At 37.2% G+C, this 27,906-nt stretch overlaps 1 protein-coding gene across 1 annotated transcript in view; it reads left to right on the top strand.

Annotated features, from left to right (window-relative positions):
* The window catches only part of NCKAP5 (NCK associated protein 5), a 643,822-nt gene that overhangs the window by 482,338 nt on the left and 133,578 nt on the right, over positions 1-27,906 (top strand). The window contains exon 9 of the mRNA XM_081341973.1: positions 3,154-3,273. Coding sequence (XP_081198099.1) covers positions 3,154-3,273 — 120 coding nt within the window. The remainder of the gene's footprint in view (positions 1-3,153; positions 3,274-27,906) is intronic.

The raw sequence follows: 27,906 nt of genomic DNA, 5'->3' as shown, positions 1-27,906 counted from the left end.
AAATATCCACCATCCTAAGAAACCCCAAGGACATAATTGGCTTAGAAAACCAAGGAGTATACGAAATCCCATGCACCACCTGCCCCACCACATACATCGGACAGACCAACAGAAGAATAAGTGCACGCATTGAAGAGCACAAAAACTCACTCAGAAAAGGAGAACAAACTTCATCCCTGGTCCAACACTTTGAAGCCACGGGACATGAAATTGATTTTAAAAAAACCAAAACTATCGCCAAAATTGAACATTTTAACAACAGAATAATCAGAGAAGCCATTGAGATAGAAAAACGCCCCCACAGCATAAACAAACGAGATGATACCTCTCGCCTACCAACCATTTGGAAACCCGCCTTGATTGACAGACGAGTCCCAACCACCAAGAATGATAGACCCAAACTCATGATAACACCACATGACATCACCACCACACAACCATTCAAAAAGCAAATGCAAACCCACAATGATAACGAGGCACAACCACAAAACAGAAACCTAACTACAGCTGCAACATCAGCCACTTTAAACCCCTCCAAACCACACAATAAGCAAACTGACACCCACTATAAAAACATGGCACCACCACAAACACGAAGCCGAACAAAAGCAGCACAACTCACCAGCTCAGGTCTAAGGCTGGCAGCTGAGACCAGCCCATCCACTCAAAACACACCCCCACCCAATCAGAACACACCCACCATTCAAAACACACTCACACCCAATCAGAACACACTTACTCCCCCACCCAATCAGAGCACACCTCCACCCACAGAACACACCCCCTCTGGCAGTTTAAAAAAGAGGAACAAACAGCCACATGCTTCTCCCAGAAGAAGGAAGCAGAAGCCACCAGCCTGATGATGACGGATGGGATTCCGTCGAAACGTCGCCCCTACACCTTTAGTTCTACGCGGGGAAAAACCCGAATAACCAAAGATCCACATACGAACACCCGCGAAAACCTCAGAAAACAAATATCTATATCTATATATATCTATATCTATCTATCTGTGTGTGTGTGTGTGTGTGTGTGTGTGTGTGTGTGTACTTAAACTTTTGATCTAAAATTCAATGATACACTGTGTTTCTATTCAATTCTCAAAATAAATACAGCATTTCTTTCAGTTTCTAGCAAAAAGTCCAAAAGTAGTTTCCACATAAAACAAAGCTAGACAAAGACTTTTCTTCAAATCAAAGTAGTTAATTTTGCTATCTTAGCCAGTTCCGTTAACTTCACCATCCATTCTTCTTTTGTGGGAATCTGTAGGATTTTCCACCCCTGTGCATACAAAAGTCTTGCTGCTGTTATCGTATATAAAAACAAACGTTTTTCCCCTCAATTAAACCTGGTCTCAATTGTACATTTATTTTAAGAATTCTCTGAATTAGAATACTTATTTGATCCTAATAACTCTTAGCTTTCTTACATGTCCACCAAAGATGATAAAAAGTTCCTTCAGACTCACTTCAAAGAATTCAGACAGAAGTAGACTGAAGAATAACTACTGAACTATATGTGACTCCAAATGTCCTGTTTTTCCTATATGCTTCTGAATCTCCATTTTTTCTGCTATTTAACCAGAACTATTTGCTGGAAAAAGTTTGTAATTTCAGCAAAATCCCTCTTACTCCAACTCATTCCACTACAGATTTCCCAGACATATTAAAGAACCCTTCTTCCATGGGAAACATAAATTGTTCCCGTAGACTGTGTCCTATATTGTCCTGGCCCACATCAAAGGGGGGGGGAGGAAGGGAGGGAATGATTCATTGACTTGCTTGTATATCTTCACAATAGCTTGCTTTTGTGGACTATAATTTTTCAGATTTCGTTGGAATATTAAGAGGACTAACATTCCTCACTGAAGATTTAAAGTTTCACAGGGAGGCATCAGTGGAGAAGGGATAGATACGATGTCAGTGCTGGTTGATTTATAATGCAGAGGTTAAGAGAAACTGTATAATATTCTCATGTCAAATATAGCTACCTCTGCTCAGTGTAGCTTTTATCTTCCTTTTCACCTGGCTTTGGTTCGCTTTTCCCATTTTTACTTGGGATGAAATTTAAACTTACTTTGCTCGTCTTTCTCCAACACTCGGCCCTATATAAGAATACTTCTAGAACACTGTTCCTTATGGGGAAGTAATAATTTAGCATATAATAATTTATATTTTATTGTATTTATTCTTTATTATTTATACAGACATAGTAGAAATCATCAAAATAGTTTTATACACTCACCTGGCAAAAATATAGAATAGAATAGAATTCTTTATTGGCCAAGAGTGGTTGGACACACAAAGAATTTGTGTCCGGTACATAAGCTCTCAGTGTACATACAAGTAATAGTGATAATCATGATCATAGACAACATGAAAATACATTCATCATAAATCATAAAATACAACACTTCAACATAAATCATAAGATGCAACACTTAGTGATAGTCATAGAGTACTAGCTAAGCAAACAACATAAATCATACTAGGGTACAAAAAAACCCCCAATATAAATTGAAAGATAGAAGCAGCAAAGTTATAGTCGTAAGAAGATAAGGATATGTAATAGGAAAGATGAGGAGTATCATAGTAATACAGCTTTACTAGTATTTTGACAGTGTTGTAGGAATTAGTTGTTAAGCAGTGATGGTGTGGGGAAAAAACTGTCCTTATGTCTAGTCATTTTGATGTGCAATGCCCTATATAGCGTTGTCTTGAGGGAAGAAGTTGAAATAGTTTATGTCCAGGATTGATTAGTTTTAGGACAGATGTCAGCAAAGATAGAAGTAAGTAAAATAGTGAGTAAAGAAACACTATTAACTCTTTAAGTAAAGTTTAAAACTTTTATCTCTCTTTCAGAAAGTCACCTTTTAAACATTCTTTAGACATGCTAGTGCTGAAACTATATTGAAATATATGCATATTTTTAACTTTAAAGATTCGATCTTATATCAAGTGTATTCTAGTACTGACATAATTTTTGGGCCAGATAACCCTAATCCTCCGAGGTCTCTTCCAACTCTGTCATTCTGTAAGGGTCTCCTGCTTGAGGAGGGGGTGGGACTAGATGACTTCTGAGGTCCTTCCAACTCTGTCGTTCTGTGATTCTGTTATTATCCTGTTATTTATGCCATTTTCTTTCCTGTTCTAGGATTTGAGAGAAGAATGCTTGAAGTTGAAAACAAGAGTTTTTGATCTGGAACAACAAAACCAAACACTAAATGTGCTATTCCAGCAAAGAGTGAAACCAACATCTAGCATACTGTTTCAGGTAAACTTATTTCTAAATAAATGTTTATATTCAAAATATGTTATACTTTTATCCTGATTGAAATTGCCTAAGAATGGATAGTTAGTGGTAAAGCCAATAAGGACAAAAAAAAGCCATTTTATAGATATTTTATAGTAAATTATAGAACATGGCATTGAAAGCTGCTTTATTGCATTTCAAATGGAGAGTCCAGGTAGTTCTTGTCTAGGACTTCCAGGTTTAGTGTTGATTTGTGATGATGACGGTGATGAAAAACTAACTTTACAACGATCCAAGACTGTAAAACAAAGGAAAGCTGAAATCGGATCATAAGCCCAGTTTTACTTGGCAACCACTTCTTAATGACTGAGTTTCCGGTCCCTATTGTGGTTGCTAAACAAGGACTACCTGTGTACACAAAGAAAGAGAGAGATGAAAATGCATATGTATCAGCGGGTTATGAACCCAGCTCGCATGCTGTTTGAAAAATTAACATATGTATGTAGAGAATAAAAAATAATAATAAAAACTTAAAAAAAAAGAAAATGCATTACTGGGTGAGAAGTTGCTTACCCCAAAAAATTAGACCCTTTGCTGTAATAAAGAAGCAGAATAACAATAGACAGGCTCTTCCAGGAGGCAAAATACTTCCATCAGGCAATCTCATAATGTAATTGGATTAAAGCCTAGATTTCCAGACAAACAGATGATTTATCTGAAATATTGTGTAGACCTTTCCTCATCTAACTTCTGTGCTCAGTTTTTCTTGAACTCTGATTTTCCCTTTTCACTGCAAGTTTTCGAAACGTTAGGGAAGACTTTCACAGGAAAATACGTTGTACAGCAAACGGATGTAGAAGTTAGAAGACAAAAGAGAAAATAAAAGATGTCATGACTTAGACAAACAGAAGTGCTCTGTGGTAACACAAAACCATCCTCGGATTTAGCTCTGTGTTTTCTATGTGAATGGGTTCATTCATATGATAGAAAGTTATATGGAGAAAAAGGAAGTGCTTTCATTGCCTTCTAAATATCATATCTACACAGTTTAAAATAAGCAAAAGTCATCAACGTCACACAATGACAGCCTTGTGGCTGGATCTCCCATTGTGCATAAAATGAATAAAAGGTTAGTGTTGGGACCAGGAGAGGGGAATGTCTCTCTCCTGGTCCTGCTGGCTCCCTTGTCTGCATTCAGTAGCGTCAACAAGGGAATCTTTTTGAGCCAATTGAAAGGAACGAGGAAAGGGGGACTCTGTGTTGCAGTGGTTCTGCTACTGGCTGGCTTCGGTCCGTAGTTGTGTGGAGAGAGAGAGAGAGCATGAATCTTTAAGTGTTCTGTGATGTGGCTCAGCCCTTCCCTCCATAGCCATCGGGGCCGATTATACATTGACAAGGGATTATCTATATGAACTGCCATCTCTGGCACAGCAGGAAATGGAGTGGAGTCCCTTTCTCAGGATCTAGAGGCTGTGAAAGATTGGATGTGGTGGAAATAGGTAAAGGTAAAGGTTCCCCCGCACATGCGTGCTAGTCATTTCCAACTCTAGGGGCCGGTGCTCATCTCCGTTTCACAGCCGAAGAGCCAGCGCTTGTCCGAGGACGTCTTTGTGGTCATGTGGCCGGCATGACTAGACGCCAAAGGTACACGGAACGCTGTTACCTTCCCACCGTAGTGGTCCCTATTTTTCTACTTGCATTTTTACGTGCTTCCGAACTGCTAGGTTGGCAGAAGCTTGGGCGAGTAACAGGAGCTCACTCTGTTATGCGGCACTTGGGATTCGACCCGCCAAACTGCCGACCTTCTGATCGACAAGCTCAGCGTCCTAACCCACTGAGCCACCACATCCCTTGTGGTGGAAATAGGTTCATGCTTATTGTCCCAAACTGATGGCTGGAAGTTTAGAACAGTCCTTTGCCACCACTGATATAGTGATGCTTTCAGGTAAGCAGCATCATGAATGTTCGGTCAGAAATGACAAAAGGGGAATGGAACCTTTTTGCGTATCCCATATTTCAACTGAATGTGTGTGTCACCAAATAGAATAAGATGCACCAATGGCATGTGGACAAGTACACAGATCTCACAGTGAAAGCAGAGTCTCATTCCATGCATCTAATTGGAGGGAGTAGGTTTGGATTTATCCAAACTTGTTTATTTTATAGTGCAAACTCACGGAAGCCATTGATTTTAGAATGAGAGTGATAGAAGTATATTAATAATCCAAACACATCATAAGCCTACTCAAGGGTACACAATTCTACACAATTCTATCTAAAAAATTAGAAATAATTTTTAAAGATACCTCAGTAGAAAAGAAAATATACAGTATTGGAAGAGAGTACATGAAATACATTAGGGAAGATACTGCAGAACACAGCTTCTGGAATTCTTTCTACTTCTTGAATAATAGCAGTTATTTGAAACATATGACTAGAAAGAAGGACATTGGCCCAGATTGCCTCTCTCATAAGGATGTGCTACATTTCCCCCCCCCCCCCCGCGCTCCAGATCTGGCTCATTTTTAGTTGGTATTGTTGTTGCCTTCCCATCCCACCAAATTTGGAGAACTATCCTGCAGATGAACAGAGTCCCAAGTTCCTTTACTTAATTTCCTTCAGCCATTCTGTTGGGTTGAAAAGAATTTTAAAAGAAAACCCTCCAAATAAAACTTTTTTCAGTTTATCCTGTCCATTCGACCAGACGGAAATGTCTGTTCCATGTTTTGTCATAACTGTGAGAAACTGGGTTAATTTTGTATCTGCCCTTTCTTTCCTTGTTTTCCATCTGCCCTTATTCTTCTATTTGAGTGATGAGTGAAAAATCTGGACTGAAACATATTTGGGTTAGCTACCTTAGTGATATCTGGAGAGAAGGCACATAAAATGCTCTCCTCAGGGAAGCGCAACTGTTGGTAATGTGGATAGTGAAGTGTGGGTATCTGGCACAGTTTTTCTGGCATTCTGTCTACTTAATAGTCCTTTTTAATGCTGCCTTCTACTGAAATGTACAGCTGTTTTACATCTTTTTATTGTGTTTATATTGTTTTATTATATTTGCTCATTTAGTTTATTTGTGCTCAATTTTAAAAGTGGGGTTTGTACTTAGTAATTGACTCCAGATGAATAATAGCAACAGCTATTACAACACCATAATCACTTAGCATTTAAAAGCACAGGAAATGCAGCACATCCAATGCAAGATAAAACAAATGCATTATTGTTTGGTGGTTCAGAAAAAAAATGAAGGAAAAGGTTAAAAGGGAAGGTGTTCTTCTAACCAGAAATATTTTTAAAAAATCAGAAATAGGTAAAAGAAAAAGGAATGTAATAGTAATTTACTAGCAGAAAAAGAAACAAAATGTAATCAAATATCAAGAAGATTAGGGGTGACATGATAGCAGTGTTCCAATATTTGAGGGGATGCCACAAAGAAGAGGGGGGTCAACGTATTCTCCAAAGCACCAGAGGGCAGGACAGGAAGCAATGGATGGAAGCTAATCAAGGAGACAACCAGTCTAGAAATAAGGAGAAATTTCTTGACAATTAGAACAGTTAATCAGTGGAACAACTTGCCTTCAGAAGTTGTGGGGGCTCAATCACTGGAAATTTTTAAGAAGAACTAGGGCAGCCATTTGCCTGAAGTGCTTGAGCAAGGGGTTGGACTAGAAGACCTCCAAGGTCCCTCCCAACTCTGTTGTTCTGTCATTTAAACAAGAGTTTTGTATAGCTTTCTAAAGCAAGGCAGAGAGAAGGCTATGAACAAAAGAAGTCCCCTCATATGAGGCCAGTTTTTTCATTAATGTATTCCTGTATTGATTCTGATTTGCACCAGTTCTCCAAATGCTCTAGAACTGGATTTTATCCTGATTAGTTTGTAGCTGCAAGGAAAGCTGAAGGCAACTAGAGCCCTTCCTCATCCTAATCCAGACCTCTAAATAGTTTCAATGTGGATAAAATAAGAAAAATATAATAAAATAACAAAACATTGAATAAAAACGGATAACACTGTTAGTTGTTAGTTGTCTGAAATTAACATCAGTAAATGGAAATTCTGCCTATAGGCCAAACACCTATCAAGTTAGAAATAGCTTTACGGATCAGTGGAAGATCATTTATGACCACCTTCGGCAAGGAGGGCAAAGTCTAGCATCAACTCAATTTGGATATGGATTGTCTGTGGTCTGACTGGACCAGAGAAATCCTCTTTAAGTGATCTTAAAACTGAGGTTAGGGAGAAGATTCTTTCAGATAATCTTGTCCGAAAGACCTACGTGACATGGAAAACATTAATATTATTTTAAATTCTGCCTAGGGAGAAAAAGTAGAGAAAGCAAGGGTTTTAACTAATATATATTCTGTAAACAGTACAGTCATCGGCTAGGATATTTCTGCATACATTCCTAAGAAATTCTCTAACTGTAAAATGTTCATTATTCATTAAGACATCTTTTTTAAAACACCTGTTACAGTAACATAACATAGATAACACAAAATCAAGACATACCATCAGGATACACAGCAAATGTTAATTAAATCAGTACAGTTTCTCTTACCTTTGTAGGAGAAAGACATTTATAACAATATGAAGTTTGATTGCAAAAAGTAGCCTAAGGGAATCTAGCTGTCGGCTAAGTTATAAATGAGGCCCAATATTTAACATATAATGAAATTATCCCTACAGAAATCATAGCCAAAACTGAACTAATGTATCATAATAAACCAGTTATTTTAATACCATTTCTCTGTAGAGAAATCAATAGAAGTCAATTATCTTCTGCTATTTAGTTGTTAATAGCCCCTCTATTCTTACTAATGTACATTTAGTATGCTATTGCTTCACAGTTTTTGTACAATTAAATAAAACTAGTGGCAAGTAAACTTTTTTCCTGAGGAATATCCCAGATAAAATAAGATTTTTAGAGCACCGCCAAATATATATTAAAAACTGCCTCCTTAGATACAGATTTGTATGACCAATAGACAGAGGTCAGTAAATTTTACAATTTTGAAATAAAGTCTGTCTAATAAACATTGTCTAAACCAGGGGTGTCAAACTCGCCGCATCATGTGACGTGTCACAATGTATTGTGATTTTTCCCCCTTGCCGGAGCTGGGATGGGCACAGCTTCTGTGTGACGCATCCGGCCCATGGGCCGGCAGTTTGACACCCCTGGTCTAAACAATTTTTCTTTCTTTACAAGTCTGATGAAAATAATGAAATGCATATATTGACACAATGCAGTAATTTTTGGTCAACATCATTTATATTTCTTCCTCTTGCTTCCTTAAAGTTAAAATTGTATTATTATATACTCTTAAAATTTTATGAATTCAACATTAGCTCATATTTTATTGGTTCTAAATACATGGCTGTTTGAAGGACATAATGCCTGTGTAGTGTACATTTAATATCTCCCTTAAATGTGTTAATTTAAATTTGACTATATTGTCTCATCAAGTTCTTGGAACCACAGCATGCTTAAAACATTGTGAGTATACCTTAAATGTATAGGAGCTATACCAGGATTTTCTAGCCACGTCCTTGAGGTTATGTTGTTGGTTCCAATAATTTTGCTTCATGGTACCATCCAGAGAGAGTTTGTCCCATTGTGACTTTAGTTTTTAGTCTGTTTGGTTTTTTCCCATCTCTAACTGTCTATGTTCTTATTCCTTATTCTGATTCAGATAGTCCTTGGTTTACAACCACAATTGAGCCCAAAATTTCCACTGCTAAGCAAGACAGTTGTTAAGTGAATTTTTTCTCCATTTTACAACTTTTCTTGCCATAGCTGTTTAAATGAATTAAGTTAGTACACAATAGTTAAGTGAATCTGGCTTCCCCATTGATTTTGCTTGCCAGAAGGTTGCAAAAGGTGATCACATGACACACACCCCGGGAGACTGCAGCCGTCAAAAATACTTGTCAGTTGCCATCACATGACCATGGGGATGCTGCAACAGTCATTAAGTGTACAAAACAGTCATAAGCCAGTTTTTTCAGTGCTGTTGTAAGTTTGAACAGTCACTAAACTAATGGTTGTAAGTTGAGGACTGCCTGTATTCTGTATTTAGTTTTCCTCACTAGCTTACATGAAGTTTAGTGCTGTATTTATTGCAGTCACAGGAAAGATGTAGAAACAAATTATATCCTACAGAGCACCTTGAAAGTACATGTGTATTATCCACATTGAACAAAAAAGACTAATAACTCCCTTGCTTCAGTAAACCAAAAAGAAGAGCTATGGATCATTGGTTTGAACAGAGACAACACTGTTAACTCTCTCTCTCTCTCTCTCTCTCTCTCTCTCTCTCTCTCTCTCTCTCTCTCTCTCTCTCTCTCTCTCTGTGTGTGTGTGTGTGTGTGTGTGTGTGTGTAAATATATACAGTTACACCTTCGGACTAAAGCAGCAATTTCTTTTAAATCTCATAGCAGAGGAGAAGTAATCTTGCGAGAAATAGTTCCTTGCATTAGTCATTTTTGGCACATTCAGCTTCAGAGCAAAGTTCACAATAAAAAAGATGAGAACATAATTTCCATTCTTAGTTCTGAAAAAGGTGTAACCCCAAGAATTTGAGTGCACAGCCTCTTCCTTTGATAGCTAGACGTAGGTACGTTCTTTCCGCCCCCCGCCCCCCTCTCATTTGTGTTCCCTGTAACCAGCAGAAAGAAAAAATAATATCAGTGTAGATCAATTTTATGCTGGAGATGTTTTCTGCAACACGTTCAAAGGTTTGTATGATTAATATAGTTTAAAAAATGTCACTGTCATACATTTTTCACCATCACCCACTGATCCACAGACACTCAACGAGAGAGAGAGAGAGAGAGAGAGAGAGAGAGAGAGAGAGAGAGAGAGAGAGAGAGAGAGAGAGAGGCTGGAAACATCACAGAGCTTGAAAATATTGCAAAAGAAACATTTGTATTTATCGCAGGGATTTGATTGTGCAGATCGGCACATTAATTCCTTGGTGCTAGAAATTCAGAGCATCCATTTTTTGGCAGTAGATGTCATGCAAGGGAAATCTAAGTCTCATCACGAGAAGATTAGATAAACCAAAGTCTGCTCCCAAATGGCTAGCCTTTCTCCAAACTGAGCATTTCGCACTCTGACATACTGCATGTTTCCAAAGAGAAATGTTTTTATTTGGCTTTGCCTCAAGCCAACATCTTATCTGGGCGAACCAGCTCCAGTGACCACATGTGATCCCTCTCTGACTCATCTTCCCATCTGTAATACAAATTCTACTCCTTTGATTATTGTCTGGGGTTAAGCTTTCAACTTATTTTATGGTGTTGTTTCTTGCGTTGTGTTTTTCCAACATGTCATCTTTGGGCAAAGAGGACGTTTTTATTTGTGACCGTGGTTGCTCTTTCTGTATGGAAATATCAAGGGTTCCATACAAATAAGCAGAGGCCTCTTGATTAGATGACCATGCTTTCCCTGTGCCTTTGAGATCTTTGCATGTGCAGAAATGTAAAATCCCTTTCGGCAGGGCTGGGAACATTTCAGCTTCTCAGAAGAACCATCAAGAGAACAAAATTCAGAAAAGAATTGGAAAAAAAACTCATTTGTCTACCACCAACACCTTCAATTCTCTTTACTTGAAACACCAAACGTGACTGGTGTGATTTTAAGAAGTGGATGGGAGATTTATATAAGCCAAGGAATTGGCTGGAAGTTTTCTCCAGTTTTCTCCTGGACCAAGAGAAATTTTCCAGCAATTTCTCAAGGAAAGAATCATGATACTGCAACTGAAATAAAATGGTGGAGAGATTTCCTATTTGATGCTTTCCCAGAGGGTTTAATTAATCTTTTTTTTCCTGCCCCCCCCCTTTTTGATTTTGATTTAACCAAAGAACACTCATATAAGCCATTTTATCATCTCATAACTAAGTGGAAGATCACTGTATTTCACTTAAGAGAATATCTCCAAAATTCTCTTCTTTTTTGAAACAAGAATTGGCAGAGAAAGTGCAAGAGAACATCTTAGGTTAGCATTATTTTCCCCCTTTTTAATTTTCCTACCATAATGGCTAGTAATAAGCTGACTTCCAAAGATCTGTGGAAGCAGTAGTTTATCCAAGGGCTCTTATATAGGATCTCTTGAGATGTCCCTGCAGATATTCTTGGAAAAACTACCACTTTCATAGTTCCTCCCTCTGAGTGCAAACTCACTGATAAAAACATCCATCTGCTCTGAAATTTGTTTTCAGAAGTGACCTTGAAGAACTTGAGCAGCTCTATATCCTTACTGCAGCTACTTAAACAGTTTTATCCATCTTGCAGCTTGCATGACATGTTGTTGCTAGTCAATAATATAGTATGTTTAGTACATAAAATAATATTCAGTATATATACTATGCCAGATTTTTCCATTTCTACGGAAAAATATCTTATGAGCAGAGGGAAGGAGGGCTTCAAAATCAGCAGAATGGTTGAGGAACATCATACATACTTTCCCTTCTATGTGTGCCTCAAAAGAAGTTGATCTTATGACTATATAAGATATCTGTCTGTCTGTCTGTCTGTCTATCTGTCTCTAGCTATCTAGCCATCTATCTTGGTGTACTCCCCTATGGATATCATTGCTAAATCTTATGTCAGGTATAACCCATGTTACAGTTGCTAATTTAATCATCAATAATTATGTTACAGAAGAACACTATAGAGAAATAGTTAAAGATTTCTACATTTCAAATCAAGTTATATGATACTTCAGCGGTTTATATCCCTCATTATGCAAAGATAAAAGATTGCCTGTATCATAGGTATCTGGTAACAAGTATGAAGCCAGCAGAAGTAATAATATACTTTCCATATAACAACTCTACAATGGCAATCTCATTTTACAGTTAAAACTATGTAGTCAAAATAGCCAAGATTTGGTCAAATTCAGCTGACTGAATTTGCTGCATTTATTCCTCTCAAGTGAAGTTGGAAAGGGGATCCTCCTCCTCCTCCTCCTCCTCAACTTGTTTTGGTCCTTTGAGTAACAACTGTGTTCCTGAGGTTTGGATGAGGTAACAACTATACATACTGTATCTCTCTGTCCACTGGCAGATTTTTCTGTTGCCAGAAGTAATGTGCAAATCTAAACCTCAGGTACATTTTAAAATTAGGATTTCTGTCCTTTGGTAGATTTGATAAGTGGTAGGAACACTTGTTTTACTAATAATCAAACTTATTAATGTTCTGGATAGGACCACAGATATGGCCAACAATAGATATAGAGCATTGTTAAAAAGGTAAAGGTAAAGGTTCCCCCGCACATGCGTGCTAGTCGTTTCCGACTCTAGGGGCCGGTGCTCATCTCCGTTTCAAAGCCGAAGATCCAGCGCTTATAATTTAAGTGAGAACTGTTCCATAAGCATCTTATAAGAATGGCTCAACTGAACTGTCTGTTAATAGACTTGCTCCATATCTGTACGTAGACATTGATGTTTAAAAACAATTTTAAAATACCTAGATGTAAAACTGAAGTAGCCATATCATTTATTAGTACCTCTTCTTTTCTTTAAAACAGATCATTTCAGACTGTACTTGGACTTAGTGGAAAGGTGCCATAAGCTCTGGGACCAGTTTTGCTTATTTCATTTTTTAAACTGAATTTTAGATGGTCTTTGCTACTGTGATGGAATGTGAACTTGGAGAAGGAATGGTGGTGGAGGGGAAACTCAGCAGTACTGTAGTTTCCCAGGAAGGAGGAAGGACATCCCAGAGAGAAGCCCAAATTAAGAGACCGTGCAGTCCCAAGCTGAATGGGGGAGGAAGGAAAAGGTTCAGGATATCCACATTCTAAAATCTCTCAGGATATATCTATTAGGTTAGAAGTTTATAGCTGTAATCTGGCAAGATTCTGTCCATTAGCTATAGGCAAATAAAGGTTTGGATTCAGTTGGATTTCACTGTGTCATCATTGGGCCTGGACCTGACAGCTACCAAACTATTCATTTTTGCAATGTTTATGCTCTTTTAGTGCCATTCCAGTTTTACTGTATGCTTTCTCAGAATTGAGATCCTTGGAGCAAAGATAGATAGATAGATAGATAGATAGATAGATAGATAGATAGATAGATAGATAGATAGATAGATAGATATGGATGGATGGATGGATGGATGGATGGATGGATGGATGGATGGATGGATAATAATGATTGTGATTGTGATTGGAGACATAAATACTTGATTGAAATGGAATGATGCAGTTTTATGTAAGATGAAACAGGCTAATCCCTACAAAAAGATGAAAATGAGTTTCTGTCTAAAATTTATGAGGAGTATTACTTAACTCAGAAGGTGAACAACTTGGATCTTACTACTCTTAATGAAGGATGAGAAGTGAAAAGTCTGGGGAATACATTTTGAGCAGAGATTGGAACCAGAATTATAGACTATGTAATAGTATCTCATGACCTTTTAAAATTAGTAATTACTTTTGGAATAGAATGTTACCCAGATATTGATCATCTGTCCTTCACCTCAGAATTACATCTGCAAGACCAACATTTATTTGGATGCTGATCACTACAAAGGTAGTGTGCTGAAGATGTGATTCCAAAGGTTATGCAACTTAGTCATAAATATCTTAAGTATGAAAATTTTCAATTCCAATCATCAATAATTACTGCAGAGTCAACTGATTTGGTCTTTTGCTTCCAGTACCTCATAATTCAAATGTAGAATCTTTTATCACACCATGCTGTAAAGGAGCAATGAGAGTTGATTACTAGTTCCAAATCTTGGTTTTTCCATTAATGTGTAATAGCAATAAAAAATATAATGAGTAAACATAAAAACTATTGATAAAGAACTCATCTCTCTAGTCATTTGCTCTCCTGATTCAAAACAACAATGACAAAAATAATCAGTATTATAAAGTTTTACTTAGGCAAAAAAAGGAAATGTGTCTCCAGAAAAGATGGAAATCCTTGATCTCAGGGGTCAGGTTGAACACACCAGCATTTATTTATATATTCATTATATTTAGAGACTGCCCAGCTCTGAAATGGCTCTGGACAAGCTATATCCAAATAAAAGTAAAACAAAACAAAATAACATCAAAAAGAAAAAAATAAAATTTGTTTGATCATACAAGTATACTATCTCTAATTATGGTTGGTCACATAGTCATCCAGATGTTTAGATTGCATTTGGCAATTTTTCCTACCTATCAAGACTTTCCCAAGGATCTGAGATAGTCAGATGACGTTGAATATTAAAGATATCATTACAAGATACAAGCTGTTCCTATTTTTATTTTTATATATGCAACAATGTTATTTTATCAGTGCCAGTGCTATTTAAGTGGCGCTCTAGGTATTTTGGGATTGCACCCAAGGTGCCTATTGCTATTGGTACTATATTTGTTTTTCTTTAGCCGTAGTCATTCTGATTCTGTTTGTATCTTTGTATTTTGTGATTTTGTCCAATTATTTCTCTTCTGTCTCCAGGCAGTGCTTTGTCCATATTCAGACTTGTCTTATCAACAGTTGTTAAGCCTGGGTTGTTATTTATTTATTTATTTCTCAAATTTAGATACCGCCCATCTCATTCTCAGAGTGAATCTGTGTGCTGGCAGATGCTTGTCTGTTTGACTTCTAAAGTCCCAGAGCACTTTAGCATCTTCATTTTCTATTACTTTGTCTATTTTGTTGTCCCACCAGTTTTTGCTTGGAGGGAAATAGTATTTTTGCAGACCTTTCAATGCACCACTGTTGCTACTTTGTTATGCCATTGTTTGTAGTCAGTTTGTGCAATCTTCTTGCAGCAGCTAATTAGGTAGTCCACTGTGTCTTTAGCTTCTTTACAGAGTCAGCATTTGCTGTCTATTGCTTTCATCATCATCATCATCATCATTATTATTATTATTATTATTATTATTATTATTATTATTATTATTATTATTATTATTATTTACACAAAAATGGTAAATCATAGCTGAAAGTTCTTCAGCTGGCATTATCCTTCATATCCATCAAGTTCTTCCCAAGAACCTAGGATGTTTATGCCATTGCTTTTTTTTATGTTCCTATTATTAGTGGAACCACTAATGCTAGGTGCTGTTGCTTGCTACTGCTGCTGTTTATAAAAATGGCCTGAATGACACTAGACGAGATGCTGAGCCCTTAGAGAAGAGGCTGAAAATTTCCAAAGCATCGAAAGATCAAAAGAAACCCAACAGAAAATGGTGGTAGTTGGAAGATTGTCATCATAGCTGAGATCCTGAAGGAGAGAGGAACCATCAATCCAAAAGCGTGGAAGAAGTCAGATGCAGAGGATCAACATGAAGCTAAGACCAGAGAGGGGAACAATGCAAGGTACCAAGATCCAGTTTGACAAAGGAGGACTAAATCAATCAAATCAAAAAATAGCAGTCAAGCTCTTAAGTCTCTGATTAGGTGCCTAATTCTTTTTCTGGATCACAGGATAGCTGTACCAGAGTGCTGATAAGTAGAGAAGGAAGAAGTAAGGAGTAGGATCAAACAGAAAAGGCTTGGGGGGAAAAAATCTGTCTATGGCTCCATTTGTTTGCTCATGCCAAGTAAAAGAGAGAGGAACAGGAAAAGTAAAGAAAGCTAAAGAAGAAGAAAGAGATGAGTCGAGCTCAGCAAAGAACAATCACAGTAGGAAATGAAACAGATAGAAACTACTTTAAGACATCTGTATATCAGTGCACTTGAGGAACACATGTAGAAAAGCACTACATCTAATAACTCCCACCCATTGCCAAGTTAAGTAAGACATTTTATTTTGTAACTTCTTTTCTAATATCAGGGGTTTTTTTCAGCCATAAGTTGTTTTGTGTCCGTTGACTAGGAATACAGTACCATCCTAAAAAATTCTTTCTGCCTCCCCCTTCTTCGACACTACATTAAATATGCAAAGAAAAATGTGGCCGCAGTCCATTTTTTTCTTGTTCTGCAAATGGAATAGGCATTAAGCTCCTGCATCTTTAAACATTCTTGAAGCAAAAGTGATGTCTTGGTTGCGCTATGAAAAAAAGAAACTACTCCTATTGCCTGCAGATTATTATACAAAATTTCTAAGTTGTCTGTTTCTTGTTTCCCAATAATGGTCCTCTGAAACTCTTCAGTTTCTGGGCTTTGAGACCTGTATATGCTTCTATTTTATTGAATAGCTCTTTAAGCCCTATCTTTGCCGGAACAGGCCTGGTGGAGACTTAGTCATAAAATTCTTTTCCTTCAGTTTGCTCCCAGAATTTATTTTTACACTGGGCTTTAAAAATGCTAAAAGAGCTACTTGACAATGGATTTGGGATCGGGACAGAGGCCAGACACCCAGTCATTTATATGCTGATGTCTCTGACAGCTGTACCCCTGCCTTCTCTCATCTTTCATGTTATCATCTGGAAGCACTCTGTGCCTTTATACTGGCTCAGTTCAGTGCATTGCCATCTGCATTGTTGCTGGGCAGACTCTGAAATATCCCCACTGAAAGTCAGGTTCACCCACATGAGTGGGAAACATGAAAATAGAGATACTTTCTCTCTTCTTCTACCCTCTTTATAGGGACACAACACTGATTATACCCAATTTAAGCAGCCATCCTGGAAGGAATGTTGCACGACTAAAAGCTGGGCATGTCCTGTAATGCAGCTGCATTTTGTGGTGTCATGTATTCCAGGTCAAATATGTGTAAAAAAGTGAATGAATGCTCAACAGAAAGTGATGTTCTAGAATTCGGATTTTGTATGTTCCAACTTACAACTATGCAATTGAGAAGTTATGCTTATGAACAGGTTGTTGCCAGTTTTCTTGACCTTAATAAAATTGCTGTTTATTTTGTGATGGCAATACAAGCATCTTCTGAAGTTTACATTAAGTATTTTAGTACATGGTTACGCGGTGGCTCAGTGGGTTAGGACGCTGAGCTTGTTGATCAGAAGGTCGGCAGTTTGACGGGTCGAATCTCGAGTGCCACGTAACAGAGTGAGTGCCTGTTACTTGTCCCAGCTTCTGCCAACCTAGCAGTTTGAAAGCACGTAAAAATGCAAGTAGAAAAATAGGGACCACTACGGTGGGAAGGTAACAGTGTTCCGTGCGCCTTTGGCGTCTAGTCATGCCGGCCACATGACCATGGAGATGTCCTTGGACAAGCGCTGGCTCTTCGGCTTTGAAACAGAGATGAGCACCGGCCCCTAGAGTCAGAAATGACTAGCACGCATGTGCAGGGGAACCTTTACCTTTACCTATATTTGAGGACACTGTATTTAAATGGACACAGTTAACAATCTAGCAGGAAAAAATGCAACTTACTTCCATGACAATATTATACATGGCAACTCTTCTGGGACAATTAATTATTGAGTAGCTGACAAACTAAGATGGAGTGGGTAGCCTAGAGTATGACCTGTGCTTCCAATATCATTAAACGTTAGTAGGTATTAGAAGATAAATAATTATGTTGACATCTATCAGCTTTAACAGATCGAATCGTAGGATTCTCTTTATTTTTGGACAGAAATGAACTATTCAAAAAAGGCTAAGTACACCATAGACAACAGCAAATTCGGTATATATTGAAGTTGATACAGGCAGCCCCAATTCTTGCCCAAAATTGTTGTAGTATTCTCAATAGCAATTTTTGTAATTGTAGATGATTCAAAATTAATGATTATTATTAAGCAAATTAGGATAGTACACGTATTGGTAGCTTGTAAATAATTTTCTAGAATAAGCTATCTTGTTTCCATATCTCTTTAAATAGAGATGAAAATGGAAAACTTTATTCCGTACTTGACCAACAGGCAAAAATAAATCCCTATCACAGAAGAAAGAACATCACAAATGATCTCTAAGGAAAATTATACTTTGAAGGTACAAGCAAAAAAGCAAACAAAAACATTTTGTGGCATATAAAGTATATAAAAAAGCAGTTTTAAACACAGCTTTAAATCTTGACCATACAGAATATTGATCAATCTTTCTATTACAGGGATAAATCCAAGACTGTAAATCCAGGCTGACAGTCTTTCCAGTTAAAATATTTTTTCCCATGCATAGCTCAGACCCAGTAGATGCGTAGATATTCGTATACTTGTAGTGATAAGTTCCAAAGAATTGACATATGATCACACTGATAACTTTAAGACATACACAGATCAAAAAGGGCAATATAAGCTAAGCTCATTTCATGCATCCTCACCTTGACAGTGAAATTGAGAGCAAACTCTTTTTAATGCATTTTCTGAGCTGTCCAACAAACATAATTTTTGTTGAATTAATACTATTTTAAGATACTAAGAATCATACTTGCTAGCTATAATGATGTTTATCACTGTTTTCTGAACATAAGCTGTTCCAAAATTATTCCAAATAATTAATATTCACTTTAGCAATATTTAATAGTCTATAAAGAAATATTGTAGAGTTTGAATATCCAAAACACATTCCAATAATAATAGTAATTGAATTTTAGGTCCTCTAATATGTCTCTATGAATTTGTGAAATCAAAAGATGTTTTAATTCAATATAAAGCTATTCTTTAGATCAATAAGATAATCTAAAATATCAATATTCCTATTGGCAATGAATTTCACGATAAAGATTTAATTACAGTTTTTAAACTACAATTATCGTATAGTGTACAGTAACCCTATGTGAGTAAGGTATCTTAAAACATCTAAAAATATAACTATATTTTGTTTGAAAAGGAATCCATATTTCTACCAAAATGGATCACATAATAGTTTTCTAATTATGCTCATAGTGGGCTTTGGAGTTGATTCTTTGAATTCTATTGAGAGATAAAAATCAAAATGTACATGTAATGATAAAACTGTAAAAAGAGAATTGAAAGCTATAATTTGGGTAAACAAAATCTAAAGTTTCTCTTCGCATAAAATTATTTATCATTTTAATACTTTGATGTATTAGGATTGGAATCCTTATGTGCATATCAGTTTATATAAATCTAAATTAATAAATAAATTTGATATCTAAAAAACAATCTTCTCTTGGAATAATTATTCCAAGTTAGCTAAAGCTATTCAAACACCAAATAAAATACCAATTTTTAGAAATGTTCATATATAATACAGTACATTGTGTTGTTTAAGTGTTCCTTTTATTTTTTTGAGCAGTATATGTTAAAGTCCATAGGATGTTAGTGAGTCTTAATCCAGCTAATTGGTTAATCTCATAAATTATCAAACTGCAGTTCTATATTAATACATTTCCTGGTATAGAATATTCCAATTCTCAAAAGTCACATCATTTGCATACAATAATAGCTTGTGTTCAACTCCAGCTGTTTTATGCTCAGAATGGTATCTGAAAACCATGGGGTTTTTTTTTTGATGTTCATCTTTTTTTTTTATTTTCTGCTTTGGTTATGCACATTTTTTCTAAAAGCTAAAGCATATATCATTAACGCTTCTAAAGTAAAATGGACTTTAAAGGTTGTAGTATTCATTGTATCCTTGCTAGAAGTTGTAGAAATATTATCTTATCCAAATATTATTACTTTTTATTCTGAATAGCTATTATGCTATATTATATATTAGTCTCTATATTACTTTATTCACAGTATCTGTCACATCCAAATCTTCCTTTGAAATTCATATAGAGACTTTTTTCAAGAAAGCAGTGGGGTTTTTTCCCACTTGGATATTTGGCCATAAAAGTATATCCTTTCTGACTATTTTTCTCTCACACACATATATACAAGTGTATTTTACTAGCAAACATGGATATAAATAAAATACCTCCAGTCTAACAATCAGCATTCACAATCTGTGAATATTTAACTATTGAGATACCAAGTGCAAGCCATTTTACAAGTAACAGATGTGCCAGTTACATAAGGATGTAGGCCATGGTTTTTACTATTCAATGTTTCCTACTCTTTATTCAGAGTAGCTAATAGAATTGTTTTTCAGTGTTTAGACAACAGAATGAGGGCCCTGCTTGTTGCTTAAAAAAATAAAATAAAATCCCAATATTTGGGTTTCTTGTCACAACCAAAAGTCTTTCTAATATTTTAAAGGAATCACTTTTCACAAGTTCCTAGTCTTCTACTTAAAAGAACAGTGCAAAGCTAGAGAAAAGGCCACTACTAATAAATCAAAGAGAGAAACTGTCTGGAGGCAAAACAGAAACAATACTTATGAATAATTTTGAAGTAGAAATTGCTATTCTCAATTCTCAAAGCTGTGCAATTCTATTTTGAACCATCCAAGCTTGGGTAGTTTGTGTTTTACTACAAGTCCTCTTTAATATATATTCCTCAGGATTCTGTGATGCCCATTAATTTACCATGTTCTGCTTCACACACTGTATTTTAAAGTTGTAAGTATGAATGTGTTCTTTCATGGAAAAGTAACCAGAATGTCTATCTGTGTGGATGCCCATGTGTGATTGTGTGTGTGTTTGTTACAACTGCTAAATATGCTATTAATTAAATGAAAACATGAAATAAAACATTTCAGCAGATCAGGGAAAATAGATAGTAATTTTTTAGCTATTTGATTGTTTGAGATTGTTTGACATAGCTATTCAACAGGAAAAGGCAATGGTCAACTAATCCTAAATTTTCCCAAGTAAACCATATATATATAATATATTGATCATACATACATCACTGGATGGTTGCCTCCTCAGTTCACATGACACTCAAGGTAATACTAAGGAATAGCTGAGGATCTTTCAGAGTACTAATGATGTTTATGACTCTGCTAAATTAAAGCTTTGGAGATGTCTTGTCATTGCTGTCACCATGAGGAATAATATTCCAAAATATCTCAAAAGTGAGAAGGAGGCTCACTTATATTCTTGTATTGGCTTGCTAAAGAACACAGTGAACAGACAGCAATTGATTCAAAGAAGATCAAACAGAAATGGAAGGATACTGAAGAACTACACAGCAAATATGTCAATATCTAAGGTAACTTAGATAGTATTCCATATTTACAGCATCCTCTAGTACTAAAAGGTGAAGAAAGATCAGCCTTTCAGGTACCACCAAGTTGAAAGCATACAGGATGAAACATGTACAGAAATATTACAAGCAACAGCAGATGAATCAGTAAAAGCTATGATGCATCGTAAACAAATAACGGCTGAAAATCTGGAGAATGACACAATGGCCAACAGATTGGAAGAGATAAATCTCCATATGAGTACTAAAGAGAAGAGACTTAGCAGACTGTGCAAAATGTTGTACAATATCCTTAAATTACATGCTAGTAAAATCATGGTTAGGATCATCCGATACAGATTAGAGACCTACGCCAGATGTTGAAGCAGATCTTTTTTTAAAAGATCAGAAAATAAGAGTCATTATTGCTGATACACCCAAGATAATTCAAAAAGCCAAATAATATCAAAAAGAATTCAGTATGTGTAAACCAGTGCCTTAGTGACCTCGTATATGTGAGCTGTCAACTCCTCGTCTTCGCCGGATCGACAAGCCCACAGGAAAAACCACGACGAAGTACGGATGACTGGAAAGAGTGCCTTTAATATCAGGACCTCTATACCTTAACAAAGTCAGCGTTGAGAGCCACACGCTCTCAACGCACCTTTTATTCTGAACCTGTAACTAGGTAGCAGCCCCACCCCTAGACTCCACCCCTCCCCCGTGCAGACCAGCATCCGCCTGGCCTGCGTAAATACTCCACCCCCCTACTCCTTCAACCCACGCCCAGCTCCCTCCACCGGCACCGTGCTTCCCAGCGTGAAGGTAAGTACAAGCCCACCCCCCTCCTAACATCCTGAGCGTGCTCCCCTCCACCACTGCATCTCCCCGCGCCACCCCATGACCCCCTGGCAGCCCCCAAGGTCCGGGTGCAGCTGTTCAGCACCCCGCGTCGCTGCCGGCGTGTCCGCAGTAACAGCCACCGGGTCCGTAAGGCCATCGCCCATAGTCACAACCGCCAGGCCGTCGTCAGCTCCAGAAAGTGTTGTGCTGCTTCCGCGGCCGTCCGTGGCTGTTCTGGACCGTCGCTCAGCTGACCGAGCTGCGCGACTATCAGCGGGCATCCCTGGCCGCCCCTCAGTTTCTGCCCGCCTGGCAGCTGACTGTGCCGGCGCGGGCCATCTCCCGGCTGGCTGCCCCGGCGTAGCCTTCCTGCAGCCACTCACGACCGCCCTCAGCCACCTCTCAGATTGCGGCACGCCCGTGGGTCCGGCGCTCGCCCGCCGGACAGCTGGAGGGTGTGGGCACGGCTGGGCTCTCGGCGTCGCACGGCTACTCGCCCGCCGAACAGCTGGGGAGCTTGGGAGCGGCTGGGCCTTCAGCGTCGTGCGGCTGCTCGCCCGCCGGTCAGCTGGGGAGCTTGGGAGCGGCTGGGCCTTCAGTGTCGTGCGGCTGCTCGCCCGCCGGTCAGCTGGGGAGCTTGGGAGCGGCTGGGCCTTCGGCGTCGTGCGGCTGCTCGCCCGCCGGTCAGCTGGGGAGCTTGGGAGCGGCTGGGCTTTCGGCGACGAACGGCTGCTCGCCCGCCGGACAGCTGACGAGAGTGGGCGTGGCCGCTGCTGTTGCCGAGGGCTGCGAGCCGAATCCCCCTCCCGGCAAGTTTGTCGAACCCGAAGGGCTCGACATGAGCTAACTGTAAAATAATCAGAAATGGTGGCATCAGTGGCATTCTCTCTGTCTCTGAAGCCCCACCAGCCTGTAATCTTGGCTGCTTCTCTTGGGCGTGTTCAAAGTACACTTTTACACAATGTATGTACTATGGGCATTTTGCCTGCCCACTGTGGTAAATTTAGCCAACTGCCCATTTATTATGGAAAAATCTGAAATAATCTTCACTGAGTTTAATATGATCTTGACTTTTACTTAGCCTATATATGTGTCAAGAATCTAGGATATTCAGCTTTTATGTTCAGTAGGTTATTCAAAAATGGTGATAGAATGTAGAAATTCCAAGTTAAGATATGAACACACGTACGACAATGTTTTTATTGTACTTGTCTAGTCATATTACATTTTATTTAAAAAGAATTGCATAGTTGACGGAAGCCCTCATATTTTACAGAACTTGAAAATAATACATATCATGTTTTTATTTAATTTCTCTACAAATAAAAAGAATTTGCTGAAATCATTGAAGGGAAATTTGTATGTTAAGAATTGAATTTCAAAAAAAATTGGGAGTATGGTACGGATTATATCTAAGGCAAATAGTTTTAATTCAATAAAAGGCAATGGAATTGACTGTGTACAATGTATTTTTCTATTTGTTTTTTTCTGATTCTGATCAAATAAAAATATTAATATTTTAGTGCAATATATGGTATAAAATTATTTAATATATTGTTAATGGCAGAGATAGAGATAATGAATATAGTATAGTTTGTGGCTTTAATATCATAATTCTATGTGTATTTATTTCTTTTTAGGTGCATTTTTTTAAATAAATATGAGCAATCCTTTTGTCAGTAACAGGATTGTAAAATGAGGTTGATTTTAAGCACTAGAATTAACTTACCACGGTGGGCAGGCAAAATGTCCCCAGTACATACATTGTGTAAAAGTGTATTTCTATCACTTTGGATCAGTTTTCACTTCACTGAAATTATGCAATAGTAAACTAGTAGTCACTGCAGGACTCTTCTTAAATATAATATGCATAAGCAACAGGTAATGCAAGATAATTGTTTTCTCATCGTGCTGCATATTTCACACTCCATAACTTCCAAATGAAATACAAAAAAAGAATTCCTAAAGTTAAATGATTCTTCATGATGAAGCTGAAATTTGAAACCGGCTAGAATTGCAACCATTGCTATTAATTTGGCTGATGTGCAAGCTTTGTTCTGATTGCTTGAGTGAAGCCTCCCTCTTGAATATTAGATGATAATTTTTCTAATTATAGACAAATGTATTTGTTCAAAGCTGCGGTTGTTGCAGTTATGTTTATTCCAGAAGATGACAAAATGCAACATGGGCCAGTTTTGTAAGGCTAAACATCTGATGGTTCTTTAGACATATTCCTAAGCTCCTTTATAAACCCATCTATACTGCTCAAAAAAATAAAGGGAACACTTAAACAACACAATGTACTGTATTTAATAGTAGGATGTCTTATTTTGTGTTCCCTTTATTTTTTGAGCAGTATATATTAAAACATAATGCCATTTCTATTAGAGAAAATTTGACCGGACCCCTATCAGTCAGTCATCAGCATATTTAGTAATAATGGTTTACTTGCAAAGTAACTCTGAGCGCAAGCACAATAATAATTTAAAAAATGAGCATACAGTTATTTATATTGCTTTCTGATAGGCTTATTTTGTACTACAGGGATGATAAAATTTTGAAACCTAAAGACTTTGACATTTAAGTTTATCTTTAGTGGTAGTTTCATTTTTAAAGCATTTGAATTTTTAGCAATTTGGCATAATTTTCTAGGGAATGCAAATGAAACTTCTATAATTTGGCAATTTATGCACTTTAATACACAGGACATTTTTATACTGTTGAGATTGACGTGTTGTGTTCAATTCTATAAATGGGCCTTCTTGCTCCCATATAAACCTTATGATCAGATTTTGTTAATGGGTAGAATTTGAATGCTCTGACAGTATTGACTGAACTCTCTGATGACTTTGCTGAGGGTGTGAAACACTGCACTGCAAGATAAAATCAACCAAATGTTCTACGTAACCAAAGACGCCATCAGTGCTTTAATTCATAAATTCCCATGGGGCCTTCATTCTTGATAAGCCCAAGTAGAAAAGCTGCAATGACCTTGATTGTTGAACCTTGGCAATATGATATTGATAGCCTTAACTAAGGTATTTTTAGCAGGGCAATGTTTGGACATTCATATTCATTTCAGTTTCTGGACTTGAGCAAACTAGGTTTCATTAGTCACTCATCTGTGTCAAGATACAAGGAGAAGTGGTGATTTGTCTGCATCTTGCTTGGGAGCACAAGGACATTATGAACATTATGAATTAAACCCGTCCTCCCTAAGCTTTGAAAGATGGAATCTAGGAGGCTGGGACAATAACATCTTACATCAATAACAACAGTAGTTAATGAATCACAGGCACATTCTCATTCAAATTGTTTTTAAGTTATTTCAGATCTGCATTTCTGATTTTTATTGGAAAGGAAAATTGTACCTGGGTTCCAATTTTGACCACGTGTAGTGCTTGTTCCAAGCATATTAATTTTGCCTAAACTCTTTATTTCAGCAGGACTTATTTTTAAATAAATACATCTTTAATTGCTACAATAATGTCCACTGAACACAGTGAGATCTGCTTCTGAGTAAACACACAGAAGAATAGATCAATTCTCTCATATGACCTTGGGAATGGGAGAATAACATAAGTAAAGGTTTATTGCAGTGCTGTAATTTTTCTACTCCAGATTATCTTCCCAAGTAATTTTCTTCTTTCACCATTTCTCTTACTCTTACCCATCAAGGCCCCATCTGGTTTTTGTTTTAAAAAATATGAAATTGAAAGCAATTCTGTGTAACCAATCAGCTCTTGAAGGCTATCAAGAACTAGCTGACAGGAGAAAAATATGAAATTGTATAGGTAGAACATTTCAATTCACTCCTGGTTTCTGAAATTCCTCACATCTTTGGGGACATATGCTGTGTACAACCTTTTTCCATTCTGCCAACCACTAGTGGGAAGCTTGCATACCGTTTCACCAGCATCATTATTCCATACTTTGTCTCAAGACCACAAAGTTTATTAATCTTAGATTAGTAGAACAGTTGTGGGTTTTTTTTTACTAACTTTCTCCCTATGAATGGTAATTTACCTTTGTTCTCCCATAGCAATAGCACTTAGATTTATATACCACTTCACAGGGCTTTACAGCCCTATCTAAGTGGTTTACAGAGTCAGCATATTGCCCCCAACAATCGGCCTTCATTTTATTGACCTCAGAAGTATGGAAGGCTGAGTCAACCTTGAGCCAATGAGGACTGAACTCCTGAGAGTGGGCAGTCAGCCTGCAATACTGCATTCTAACCACTACGCCACCACGGCTCTCTCTTAATAGTTTATGACATGTTATAAAATTAAGTATAATTCCTTCTGTAGTTGAATCAGCTGGAGTGAACACCCGTTCATAAAAGAGAACTACTGGCAGACTTGGATTAAAATACTTTGAGGAAAAGCATACATAAAATAGATCAACTTGGGCAAAACAGCAGTAAGTGTCTATCAATCCCTGATTAGCAAAAGGTGGTCAATTGGGATGACTGTCTTCCTATCAGTAGTAATAGGCCTTTCCTGTCCACATGAAATCTTGGCTTATGAAAATGAAGGGTAGAATTAAGCATCATCTTGTAGCTCTTATCCTTGTTCAAACAGAAAAGACATTTTAAATTACTGGTCTACCCTGCTCACTTGCTAACATGGTGGAAAATATTGCAAAAAAAACCAGTTGTAACAGCCATTATTTAACAATTGGCATAGAATGCTAGCAAGAGGCTGGAACTCAGGACAAAATTGTCCTGTGCCGTGCAATAATTCTAGTGTTTATTTTTCCTTTTATAAGCCTTCATTTTGGATGAAGTTAAAAAATATATATACAACAGGCAGGAGAAACTGATTCATGTTCCCTTTTTCTCTTGGAAAATACAGATTGCACTTTAAACATTCTTAAAGCCACCACATCCAGCATTTCATTTTGTTCTTCATACAATTCACATTCTGGTATAAAGAAATCTCTCCAATATCTTCACCATGATGGCTGTCAGTAAGATCATAAGAATATGCTGGATTGAGCCCAGGACTTATGTTTCTCTGAGGGGCCAAGATTTAACTATTTAAGAAATGTATGAAAAGCCGGAATGGTTTAATCATTCTATTCCACCCATTTTAATAATATCGATCTTAATCACAGTTGGAAGTACTGCACAAATAATTTTAAGTTGCACCTTTCTCTTCAAAAACTCCTAGAAATGTTGTGTATATTTAGACATAACATTTAGCATATGTTTCATTCTGATTATGAAAAAAGTAATGTGAAAGACTCCCCCTCCCATTCTACTTAATGAATAAATACCCATATCTCATATAGTAAACATATATTCTGTATTTTGGAAGTTAGGGGAGGGAAGTTTTTATCCTTCCTAAAATATATTATTTTTTACCTCAGTTCCCATAAAATTCTCTCTCTCTTCCATTTTTGCTCTTTTTCAGAAAACTTTTCCAAAAGTGAACATAGCAAGCCTCTTCCCCAAAAATCCTACATATTTTACTAGTTCAGAAATCATTATGTTTCTTTTAGTCCGAGACAATAGATAGTTATGCTAGCTTTGAAACCAATAATGAGACCATTTTTTTTGGTAATCTTGCTCTCACTTTGTCTCTTTCCATGACTGATATTTCTGGATACACAGAAAGCACTTTTCAAAATACAAAAGATGAGAAGGAAAGAAGAAATGCAGCTTGTTCAACATTAACCTTTCCAGCCTGTAGCATTTTGGACCTTGAGAAATAGCAATAAGCACAAAAATGGTAGAAAATGGAACTTATCTCTCTCGATGTTTAATAGAAGTAAATGAATGGTTTTAAGTAAAAAAAAAACAAGAAAAGGAAAATGCTCTTTACAGCACAAAACAGCAAGTTGTTGGGATCCTGGTTTATTGCCACCGAACTTGCTAGAAATGCTTTGTGACTTTCTTCTATTGTAATGTATTGATCCATCTT

Source organism: Vipera berus (genome assembly GCF_964194415.1).
Source record: "Vipera berus genome assembly, chromosome: 1".
NCBI classification, from domain to species: Eukaryota; Metazoa; Chordata; class Lepidosauria; order Squamata; family Viperidae; genus Vipera; species Vipera berus.
The sequence above is the reverse complement of the archived record's forward strand: the minus strand, read 5'-3'. Positions and strand labels throughout refer to the sequence as shown.